The sequence below is a fragment of the Cariama cristata genome, unplaced genomic scaffold (assembly GCF_000690535.1).
Source record: "Cariama cristata isolate BGI_N322 unplaced genomic scaffold, ASM69053v1 scaffold3258, whole genome shotgun sequence".
Classification (NCBI taxonomy): Eukaryota; Metazoa; Chordata; class Aves; order Cariamiformes; family Cariamidae; genus Cariama; species Cariama cristata.
Window position 1 is genome coordinate 66681 of NW_009632677.1, and position 13116 is coordinate 79796.

A 13116-nucleotide genomic window follows, 5' to 3' on the forward strand; every position below is an offset into this window, starting at 1 on the left:
ATTTCAAAAAATTAAAGACTTTATGCATGGGAATACAGATTTTGATTACTTATTTTTAACAGAAAACAAAGTTACTGGTATCATTAATTATAAGGTGTCACATACACATACTTGACCAATGTAACGGAAGTATACAGTTCTGATTAAAGCTTTGGCAGCTGCAACCTAAACCTGAAAATTTCAAACGTATTTCATCTCCCAATCTAATGCTGAAAAGCAAACCCCACCAGTTATTCACCCTAATTCTCCACAGATGACAGAATAGATTAGAAACTGTTTCAAGCAGGAATTTGAAAAACAGATGTTAAGGCAGTGGTACAAGCTGATGAAGAGACTCGTGACCCTAGGTTGGGCCATCTCCTTCAACTAATTGCCATCTCCAAATCTAAGTTTCAGGGACTATTTTCTCCACTTCCAAGCCCACTCCATGATCCCAGACTCCACAGCTCAGACTCCCAGTGTGGAGGGCTCCTCTGCTCCAACTGAGCTATCTAACTTGAGCTCTACTTCCCAGAAACCCCAACTCCTTACACATCAGAAAGAAAAAGAACCAGAAGAAAATCACAGAAGATATGAAAATGTGCAAAGCTACCACCAAAAAAAGAAATTCCCATAAATAAAAAGCATAGTTAGCTTATAATTGGGGTTATGTTTCCAAAACAACAGAAGCAGTAAAAGAAACCACAACTAGTTAGTAAAGAGTCTCATTGAGTGTATTTAAGTCGCAACACAAGCCTGCTCTGTCCAGGGGCCCCAGCCACCGTACCCAGCCCAGGGTCTATCCAAGCACGCCACAGCTCCCTCGGTGTGCCCAGGTTTCCTCTCAGATGGGCCCAGTTCTGCACACACATGGAAACCAAATAACCCACATTCGAAACCAATACTTACACTCTTCCACAGTGCACAGTTCATTCCGCAACCTGTCCTTACAAAGACTTCTCTCTTACATATGTATCTGATATTACATATGCACATACCATAACGCAATGAGATTAAGGATGGAAAGGACTCAATTGTATAAAACTACTGCCACATTTTGGAGTTCACAACCCATCCTGCAGACTGACTGGAATGACTGAAGTCGATAGGAAATGCTATAGTTTATTTAACTTCATCTGTACAGCTTGAAATTTGTTCTCAATTATTTACTTTTCATTCTCAACTATTTACTTTGAAGGCAAAAATTTTGGGGTAAGGTATCTTATAATTTCCTTTCACAAGATCTGCAAATCCAACGATCTCTCCAGTCATTGTTTTGCACTTGTCTTCGTCATAGCTGCGTTTCTGCACACAGATTTTACCATAAATACCAACATAAACAGCATTAGCCAGGAACAGGAGAGTGAAAGTGATGTCACTCCTGCCATCATTACTCATTGACCCTAACAGATCATGAGTTAAATAATATGCACAGTAATTCCCATACTTAAGCAATACTCTACTGCTAATGAGAAATCTTCTACAGCATCATCAGCAGATCCACTTCACAATCATTGTCTCCATGCTGATCCTACAGGCAGTTTCCAAAGTGTGGTAGCTAAAAAGCCACACATGCTACACATTCACCAGAAGAAACACATCCTGAAAAGGAAAAGACAGAGGAATGGAAGGAGAGAGTGAAAGTATTTATGGCAGAGACAAAAGAGAGAGATTCCAAGCACAGATAAAACTGAGGGGTCAAGCAGTGACATACTGCAACTTAGGACTGAATTTGAAACAGGTCCAAAAGGAACAAGAGGAGAAGTTGCATGCTCACTAGTCATCATCCAGCTAAATAACTGAGGGATGCAGAGATCGAGGTGTGGGCTCTCTGCAAAGTTACACACGAGTTTTGGGTTGAGAGTGAAAATACAGAAGGCTGCTGGAGAAAGAAAAGTGAAGAAAACCATGCAGAATTTGCATAAAGGATTCAAGGAACAAGATGCTTTTTCTGATGTATTAATATTAGTTTAGCAAACATTAAAAGCAAGTGAAAACGTCTATGTTATCGAATGTTAAATCCTCCTATACCAGATGAAAAGAAACAGAGAAAGGAATTCTGTAGCAGAGAAAAGGGACCTTATTTGTAAATGTCTACAAGGAAACTGTTAGAATGTTAAACAATTGTGCCATTTATTAAGACTAAAATAATTTATTCACAAAAAAAGGACATAGATTCTTGCAGCAAATGCTCAAGAACTTCTATGATGCAATTTGTTTCTTAACCCTTTCAAAATAAAATGTAAGCCATAACCAGCAGTAATGAAATTGTGTGCTTGCTTTCAATAAAAAAATTATATATAAAACTCAAAGTTTAAGTCATGGTCAAAACATTACACTATTGTGCCTTTTTTGGCTTGACTTTAAGTTTAAATTTAATGGGAGTTACCTCTAGATTTTTAATCACCATTCACAGTCTGTACTTTTGATAATTAGAATGAGTAGTGTACAGTTATTTATAACATATGCACAAAATGTAAAGTATGTCTGGCAAGACAATGTAAGCAGCATTAAATAGTAAGAACTAAATCTGGATCTCTGTCTACGATCACTGTAGCATAGTGAATGAAACAAAACCAAAATACATGTTCTCATTTCATTCACATTTCAATTCATTCACTGATTAATACAGGTGACTTGGAAGAAAACAGGTGACGATGATCTTTCCACTGTGCTTTAACAGGGCTTTTACTTTCCTATTTCCATAATTTGAAGAATATGGATTTCCTACTTTAATGAGTTTTATTTAACTAGTTAACAGAAAGGACACTCCATTCCCTCGAACTCTGCTGTATCGTAGGAGTCCAGAAGCAGTCTACGGAATCACGTCACATTTTTTGTTCTAGGTATCTTGATCAGCAGCATCAGTGGAAGTTATCAATTTTGCACTGGTAATTTCTAGCTCTTACTAGGATCAGATATTGCTTGAAGGGTTTTATATACGTATAGTACACAATACAGCTTGAGAAACTATGCTCTTTAAAGTACAATATCCTCAAATCAGTGAAACAGATACTTTGTGTTTCACTTCAATCAAAGCTTTCTGTACAGAAATTGTCATTGAAACTGCCTGTAAAAAACTTGAGGGTATTAGGTGTCTGGTCTATCATTATCCCCTACACAAAAAAATATTTTTTTTTAATGTGTGTGTATATATATATATATATTTCCACCAGATGAGTGAAAAGCACATTTATGGCTAGACAAAAACTAAAATGCTTGTCATATGTTAAATGTCCACTGGAAAAAAGCCATATAAAAAGGAGCTACAAGAGTGTTTTTCTCAATCCTTTTCTTTATCAGTCCTCATTTCAAAACAAAAACTAAAACTGAGAAAGCAGAAGACAACTGAAAAAAAGTGGTAATATATGTCTACACTATAGAAAATGCTTGAACTGAGTAGCAAATGGTAAAACACACCACACGGCCAGTAAGTTGTTCACACAAATAGCTTGCCAGTAAACAGTCTCCTGCTTTCTTGAATCAGCTTCCAATATTTCTGTCTTTTTCCCCACAATAGCTCTGCCCCTCCTCCTTGTCCGTGCTCTTTTATACTCTCATGATCCCGCATTGCCTTTGGTTCTCCCACAAATCCTCTAAAACTCAGCTCCCAGCTACGCAGGAAGCTGTGAGTGCGGTGGCTAATTTTAAAGATACCATGGTGCCGCCTGAGCAGTCAGCAGGTCAGACCGAGCACGTTGGTTTTGTTCCTCTCGTCAGTATCTCTCAGCTTCCAAGAAGCTCTCCTCCTTCTGTCCAACTGCCAATTTTTATGAAATTTGTAGAAATTTTGCACCTTTAAGAGCACTGCTTTACAGTCAAGTATGAGGTCAAGAGTCAAAAAGCATGTCTGGGGAGGGGGCATGGGAGGGTATTAACAGACAAACAACAAGCATTCCATAACCTTTTCTTTTTTCCTTTTTTTTTTCTTCTTCAGATACTCAGCTAAAACACATACCTAGCTATGCTATAAATTCATGTATTCCCACAGATTATTGATTAAGCTTATCCATCTCATACAAGGAACTGTCTTCTGAATGGTTCAATACAAATAGTTAATGCAATACGAGTTATTTGAAAATAATTATTTGCTTACACTGATTATCTTCTTGCCACTGGATGGCAGCAACAGAACCTCACCTTCTTCCGTTATCCTCAAATTTTAGTTCCATTATTCATCTTCATTACCAATTTTAAACAGAATTGTGTACATATCTTAAGCACATTAAAGACTTTAATGCTTTAAAGCCAACACTGACAACCATATTAGTTAAGTCGTTAAAACAGCTTAAAGGACAGTGAGCTTAACCAGTTTAAAACCCAGACAACTTAATTAAATCCAACTATAAAAGACTAAATGAACCTAGTTTACTTCAGGAAAGTTGTGTTTATGAAGATCTTTATTTTACCAGTGTGTTTTTCTGCAAAGCCTCTCTTCTTTCCTCTATACTCACACCATCTTTTACTCCATTGACAGCAGCTTCTTGCATCCCATAGATCCTTCTCATCTTTGAGTCTCCATCTACAACTGATGTCAATGTTGTTCTGAAACTGGCTCAGTCCACACACTACCTGGGTGTATCTTTCATTAATTATGCAAATCAAGCTTCTAAGTCAATCTTTCCCGATTTGGACAATACGAGTTTTCCAAACTAAGTAAGTACAATTTATTAAATTAATTACCATTAATCACTTTGACAAGCCTAAATAAGTATTTTAATTAATAAAAATGTCTTATATAAACAATTTAAATGACTAGCAGCATTACATGGAAGACACACTGTAACTGATACCAGAAAGGTAAGAGCGAATTAATTATAAAAAATGGTCTTGATTCTCCTCTGAGAAAAATCAATTGCATATTCAGTTAGTTCCATGCAATTAAAGTCTTAATTTCTTTGAACTCAAATAACACATTTTCAGTACTGCTCGGTGAGGTTTTATATCCCGGTACACCGTAACATTTTTTTTTTTTTTTTTATGATGCTTGTCGTTTGAAGGAAACTATGTTACATCCTTATATTAACACAGATGGTGTTTACAATTATAATTGACAAAACTGGGAGCTGGAATGTAGCTCTACCTTGAAAGAGATATTCCTAAAATTCTGTAAAGGTTGTGTTTTGCTGTGATAATTTCCTACTAGTGATTTCATACTTACTTGAACAACAAAGGACGTGTTCTTCTCATCCGCGGGTGCAAGTTTAGGGAGTACAACATGTTTTCTTTTTCTTTAAATCTTTCTTTGCGATTATGCTAAATATCATTTTCCATGAAATATTTTTAAATAAAGAGTAACTGTACCACATACCTTTCAATGTCAAAAGGAAAGCAGAACTTTGGAACACTGTTCAGCACTTCCTGTAAATATAAGTAAAAGAAAGAAAGTTAGGATTTTTGAAAAGGCTTTTGAAAGCAACTGCCCTACAGCTTGCTTTTAAGAAATATCCAAAAATACTCATAACAAATAATAAGTTCAAGGAATATATGATTGCAAAAAAATACAGCATACGTTCCTGGACTGAAATAATTGATTATTAAAAAGGAATTAAGTTTGTGCTTTGGCAGATTGCAAAGACAATGCCATAGAAGCCCCAGGAGGGAAAGGCCTGGCCTGAAGGGTATTAACACCCTTCACATCCCCGCTGGGATTCCCTTCAACAAGGCCATATGGATTTTACAAGAAGCACCACACCATATGGGTAAGCCACGTCTGCTGCTACTTGTACCACAGACTAGCCACAGGGACTTCTGACAGATCCTGGCTCAAAAATACAAATGTTGTTTCAATTAAAATGCAGGCAGAGAAAAGGGAATGAAGTTGGCAGCAGAATGAATTACAGAGAGGTATAACAACTCTATACATGTTCCATAGTTAAATGCTGAAAATGATGGAAATTGTCTGCTGGTCCAAAGGAGAAATTTATATGATTAACCCTTTGGGTTTCACAAGCAAGCCTTCCTACTAATAAAGGGAAGGGGGTGGAAATCCACCAGATCTACATTTGTACCATAATATGAAAGGATAATGTCACTCTTTAAATTTTATTTAAGAAGCTGTTTAGTGGCAAATAAAATGTGTTAATTAAAATATAAAAATGCTCTCAAACTAGTCAACATTTTTCTCAAAAAAAAAAAAAAAAAAAAAAAAAAGGTAAATTACCAGATCAGTTAGCAGCAAATATTAAACAATGACCTTATAAGACCCCAGAAAAATGGGTTTTATTTCCTTGCTCCCAACTGGGGAAACAAACCCTCTGTGAAATGCTTCAGCTAAGAAGAGACAGTCGACATCAACACAGTTGGTCAAAGCTACAGAATTCCCTTTTTGCAGCAGGTCAACAGCCATATACTGCTGTATGCACGAGTTATCCTGCAAGGTGTGTGTTTTCAGAAAAATGCATATTGATTGCAAATTTCCAGAGCTGCAGATGGGGGTTTAAAAACACGATCTAAGATGTTAGCACTCTCTAGCCTGAACTCTCTGCTTACTGCATGTTGAACAGTCAACTCCCATTAGGGGAAATTATCTATTTAAATTCCTACACACCACAATGACTATTTACTTCAAACATTTGCCTGGCTCCGTAGATAGTGTAAAACATGAAGAACCCATGCAAGTTAATCAGCAAGCGACAAATAGTTAAGGGAAAAGATGCTTCTGAGTACAACATACATATGCCAGTTGCAACATTTTAAAGGTATATAATGCGACCCAGTAAATCATCATACAGTACAAAATGGAAAAATCAACTGTTCTAGAATTTCTAAGTCATACAATAGAGTTCAAGAAATCTTTGGAACTTTTACCTTGTCAGCACAGATAAAGATAAAGCCACACGTTGTGTTTTGGGAAAGGTTATTAAGTTAATTATGAATAGCAGTACATATAATACTCTACAAAAGAAACTGCTCAAGCACCATCCTGACTGCTGTGAGTGGTCACTGCAGAAGGGTGAGGAGCAAAATACAAATGGGGCAGGTAAACGTTTGGATTTCTGTAGGCAGGAAACAAGCATACACAATGCTGGTAGTAGTAATAATAAACTCTAACAAAAGAAAGCAAGCAGAACAGGCTAATCAAAACTTTTAACTCAGAAATTTCCAAAACCTTTCTAGATAGTCTCTCACTTCAGGTTCATAAAGCTTGTTTTTGCCATTCCAAAGAAATAGTATTTTATACTGCATTAAAATTCTCTTTCCAAATCTGCACCTATTCTCACACTATACGAAGTCATTTTCTCCTCACTACCAAGGATTTTAATTGCTGCCTGGTGAGCTTAGCACTGACTCAGAATTGGGTATGGAAATGTATTCATCTATGTTCCCCATTGTATTCTCTCAGAATAAATTATCACACAAGAAAAAGAAAACAAAAATAAAAACCACACACCAAAGGTATTAGCTCAATATTTTGACTAAAGAACCTGAAAATTACGGGTATGTTTTGCAGCATTTTCCAGGCTGAGCTGCAGGACAGTATCTCCCCAGCTCTGCTCCGTGCCCCCGCAGCCAGCACACGTGCACACAACTTCTGCGGAGCAGCCTCCACTCGCTTCCCAACTGGCAGGAGCATCCCTCAGGGGACAAGTCTTTAAACCTCCGCACTCTTTAAAATTCAACCAGCCAGCAGGTCTATAGACTGGTGTATAAACAGTATAGACACACACACACAAAAAAAAAAATCCTCTCTCAGCTTATGTCAGTGACAAAGCAGCTCAGCAGTTGACTGCTTCTCCCCTGGCAGCATAAGCCGGGTTTACACAGATCAATAGATGGAAGTCCTACCTAGCTTCCAGGGCTCAGTTTTCTCCCTTAATTACAGGTGCTATTCAGATTTTTAAAATGCAAGAAAACAAGATGTCCCCAAGATGCTCCTAGACAAATTTAAAATGCAAATGACATTATATACACATTCACATAGACAGTAACTATTCATGTATAATTACAGTTGATACTTTCAGTAACCTTCCCATTGAATAAAATTTGAGCTCTGTCTTGTAATGGGTCATCATTTTCAAGGATCCATACCTCAGCCAGGACTTCCTCTTGAGTCAACATACAAACTCTCAGAAAAAGAATAACATATTTATCGTCCTTTATTTTCATAGCTTCATAAAAGTATGTGTTTATTTCTGAAGACAAAAGGTTGTACAAGTTTTCAGAAAGTAAAATATCCTTGATTCACATGTCCCATGATTATTTCCTCCTCTGATTCTCACAGTATTAGTGCTGTGTCATAAAGGAAAGAAACTGTATACTGGGGGGAAAGGATAATGATGCAAAAAAAAGAAAAACCACAAGTGAACGGTTATCTATTTGCTTTCAAACACCGAATAAACATCTGTAGTTGCATACGCAGTTGAATTTAATTGCTAAGTTAAAGGATAATTATCTCATTCCTTACACAAGCTCCAAGTGAAAGAAAAAAAACATAAAATTAATATCATGTGAACTACACCATGCTGCTTCCCTCGCAAAGTCCTTAAACAAAAATGGAAATAGTATTTAAGAAAATATTTCCTTTATGCCTATAGCACAGCAGCAGAAACTCGCACTCTCACAGGCTCATGGTCCAGTGGTTTTACTAATTCGCTTTCATCAATTGCATCAAACTACACAACTCCAGCCTGGCCTGGCCATGCTCACTGGCTCTATATTGAGATGACATTACAGAAGCCTAAAAAGTAAGAATTATTTAGCGTTCCTTGCTTATTTTGATACCCATACAGCTAATTCTGTCTACTATCATTTTATAAAGCAATGTAAAGTGGTAGAGGATGCTTCTGCACTCATACACACCAGTTTTCTGGAGAAAAGTTCCTGCAAACTCACAATCTTGCCCTTAAATAAAATTACTAGTTAGTCATTTTGGTTAGATTCAAGATACACATCATATTCCTTACTAACTAGAAGAGACAGGATTTCTTTTTTTATAATATCACAGTCAATTGATACAAGTGTTTGAAACCTTCATGGCTGTTCAGTATACACTGTAGAGCACAGTGATTTGGGAGGATACTCGTTTCTTTTTCAACTTGAACAAGACACAATGGGAGCTCACTACAGCTAGAAGGTGGTACAGGAGCTGCTTCTATGGGTAAATTGCACCAGATTTGAAATATATTACAGAATCAGCTTATTAATGTATCTCTACACAGGCATGAGTGGGTTTTTTCTTTAACTTACGCATTTCAACTGGTTACCTTTTTCTATGTAGATGAGGCCCGATGACTTGATGAATCGACATAAATTAAGTTCATCACTTAGTGTTATACTACTGAAATAATTAAGTACTGAAGTTTAACCTGATTAATTTCTGAGGTTAGAAGGATGTGGGAACTATTCACCCCAGCATTTTTTTTTCTTCTTATAACACATTCTGCAGTTTGCATTTAAATGGGGAGTGAAAAGAACCTGAATTTTTCCAAGTGCATTTGAAACAATTCAAAATCTTCCCTGATAGGAATATTTTAAGGTATTCAGAATGCTGAATCACTCCATAAATAGCAGTTTAGATGTTGTTTTTTAAAAGAGAGTCCTGTTACCTTCCAACTATTTCTGTGTTTATCTGCAGCATAAGACTGTTCCTCAAGCAAGCAGGTGGGTTCTCCCCCAGGTCCATTCTACACACGGAAAGAGCATCTCCAGAGCAGAAAGGGTACAGCCTTACACTGAGACACAGTCACACCATGTCCGTTCCAGAGACATGTCAGGATACCCAGGGAAGAAATGGCCTAAATAAAATAGATAGTAACCAAGATAATTTGAAGTATTTAATTACATAATCCAGACGAGGTTACCAAAACCATTCATATAAACTAGCGCTCAAATAACTGTCTCTCTATCCTCATTTCTTTATTCTGTTTTGAGGCAAAAATCAGCCAAAGAAATATCAACTACAGGAGCACAAACAAATGGTCATGTACTTAGTTACAAAACGCTTTTGCACTTTTCCCCCTCATTATGCTTACTTCTTCAATTGTTTTCCTTCTCAGTAAGAGTATTTTTCTACCTTCTACCTTCCTCTTATTTCTCTACCTTATTTTTGTGAAGTCCTTCTCCCCCATCTGGAGAGGGGAAGGGGAAGGGGAAATTCTCTTTTTTGTCAGTCTTTTATCTTTGTCATATCTACTTTACTAAACAGTCTCCTTTTTTCTTCCCCCTGCTGACAAAAGCTGCTCGCTATTCTATTTTAGTATTTCATCTAATTGTCCTTCAAAACTCTTATTTTCTTCTTGCTAGAACTTCCTCTCTCTACTAACCTCACTTTAAATGTCCTCTCTTGAAACACCTGCCTGTAAGTGTCTTTCTCGATTCTTCTTACCGGTTTTCCCTACTCAAACCTCCAACTCCAATTCCAATGTCTTTTCTTCTTCACTCTTAACCCAGCTTGCTCTCTGATCTTTCCTTGAAGGGGACTATCTCACCATTCCTTACCATAGTTTTCAGTCACCTTGTGCCAGTCCAAACATACAAACCAGAGATCTACTTGAGATTTAAGACTGTCATAACAGGTATTTCTGACTGAAACCAGTGACTTCAGTGGGAATATTTAAATGCTTAAAGTTAAGCACAGATTTAGGTTCATTCTTAAATCAAATCCAGGCTGCTTAGCATCTTGCAGCATTGAGCCCTTCATCATTACGGCTCAACAAAGGTGAAATTCTAATGCTGCCACAAAAAACAGCCGATGAAAAGACAAGCTCTGTCCTCGCCACTGACTTTTCCTTTTCCTTCCTCTGAAGCCACACACACCCACAGCAGGGACCCATATGAAGCCAGCAGCAGTAGTTACATTTCAAAGACTTAGCTCTTTCCTCTGCTAAAAATCTCATTAGAAAATTGTAGTTACAACAAAGACAGACCCTAATGGTTTGAATAATAAAAAATTTTAATCTTAGATCATATTCATGGAAATCCAAAGGTCTAAAATATGGAAGTCATTATCAGGTCTCCAGAACTATTTTTAACCTCTATGTGCTATTCTCCAAAGTGCATCATTCAGTGATTACCCAGTAGTTCTGTAGTGTAAAAAAAAATAAAAGTTATCAGGTGCTTTCTGAACACTTAAAGCAAAGAAGAATACAGAAATTAAAAGTGAACGGTTTAGGGTGGAGATGCAAAGCTCTCTTAAGAAATAAATAAATAATTTTAAATGTAGCTTAAGGTTACAGAACTTCATCGTTGCAAGAATGAACCATTGAATTACATGGCTTTTTTTATCTTTAAAAAAAAAAAAAAAAAAAAACAAACCAAAAAAAAACCCACAACTTTCCAAAAAAAGTCAGAAATCTCCAGCTTAATATATTTTAGCTATCATTTCCATATTTGTTAAATGAAGTGTACATATAATTTAGAATTTTCAGGAGTCCAAGGCTACTTGTGAAGAAGAGCAGAACTGTAAAACTACGTGATTCTAACAAGCTCTCTGCAACACAAGCAACATCTTTCTCCAACCTTTATGAATCACTTGAAACAAAAAAGCTTTCCAGACTCAGCAACGAGTCCCACTTTGTACACTGGAAACACACACAATCAGTAGTTAACTTTCTGCATTTTTGCCTTCCCATATTTCAAATTTTCCTCTAGGTCTAAAGGCAAATTACGAAGAATTTTCTGAAGTTGTTTCAGAGAAATATTAATATTTAATAGCAATTATTAATTGGCTTGTTAGGGATATTTACAGGGTAGTCCCACGAAAGTCGCATGCACATAGCATCATTCCATTTGCAGCGTAACGCCACAAGATGCACGCCATCATGGTGTAAATTTGTGGGGGTAACACAACTGCCTGACACAGGCATTTCAGTGCTCTATTGGTGGTAAAACACAGACCCATACATGTGCCCTCTAAGCTCCACCTGTTGCAATACTTCTATTCCCAGAAGACAAAAGAAGAAAATTTGTACAATCACAGCTCCCTCAAAATAGACCTGCTCTTTTCATCTCACAATTTTCAGAGTAAGTTGTGGATAGCGCTGTGTTTTCTGACACCTAATTCCAACCTGATACAGCTGACATCCTGACAGTTCATACATCCCTGACAAACATATAAAGGGGAAGGTGATTCTAACCATGAAGCAGAGGTTGTCACTAAAGGATTCAAGAAAGATTAAAACTCCACTAAGCTGAGCTATGTGTACATTCCTACAACCATAGATTCTACTCCACTGCTGAGAATAATTTTTGATCCTCATTTAGTTCGCTCACATGTAAACTACAATTGGAGAGGTCCTATAGCCTATGACTGACATTCAGAAGAATCAGGTTGCTCATAGCACTTACACATCAAGCCTTTTAGAAGAAGACTTGCTCTCTAAAAAGTGTCAGGTTTTTACCTTTCTAAAGCTTATTCAGAGAAATATTTGTTGTCTAAAATGAATGAGGAGCTGAACACCTGCAAACAAGGAGGAGATCCTTACAGAATTCCAATCAGAGTTAATTTCTCCTGTTCCTGCTCCTTACCTCTTGTCCACTTGGCCACCTCTCAGTTACGTGCCTCAGGGGAGGACAGAAGCAAGAAAAGGTTGGTTCACCTAACTGTTCCTGCCAGACAAGCAGCTGAAGATTTTTGATAGCTTAGTCTAGCTGCTCTGTGCTCTACAGAGCAATAAGGGCACAGTTAAATCATGAAGACAGACAAGGTAGCAGGACAGAAAGACTCTAGACAACAAGGTGACAAGATCTTGAGATCTTAGAGAAGAAAAACCACGTAAACAAGTAGCTATCATAGAGGTGGCAGTGGAGACCTGAAGGTCAGCTGTATCTGGTTCTGAACTTATAGATGATTGTTGCAACATCACTTAGAACTAACAGTACATTAAATACAGACAAAAATAAGTGAAAAAAAAAAATTACTGACTGGAATGGTGACATGAGCAGGGTGTGGTACACTTCGACTGGAGGCACACGACAGGACGCTCTTGCCCTGTACAGCAGACTAAGGCTGGCCTCCCAGGCACTATGCATAAGACTTTACCGCTTTTAGAGCATCTTTCAAAGCCACCTTACAAGGAGCAAAGAACAAATGTATACATTAACCCCGAGTACTTTAAAAGACATTGTTAATCTCACTGTCCTTCACAAGACTGAAGAATAAGGCTTCCTAAACAATCACAGAGAAAGTTTACAAAA

At 37.2% G+C, this 13116-nt stretch overlaps 1 protein-coding gene across 1 annotated transcript in view; it reads right to left on the reverse strand.

Annotated features, from left to right (window-relative positions):
- Positions 1–13116, reverse strand: part of LOC104166495 (DENN domain-containing protein 1B-like) — a gene marked incomplete at its 5' end in the record, with an annotated part of 126425 nt that overhangs the window by 62969 nt on the left and 50340 nt on the right. Inside the window, 1 exon segment of the mRNA XM_009706439.1 lies at positions 5291–5340. Coding sequence (XP_009704741.1) covers positions 5291–5340 — 50 coding nt within the window.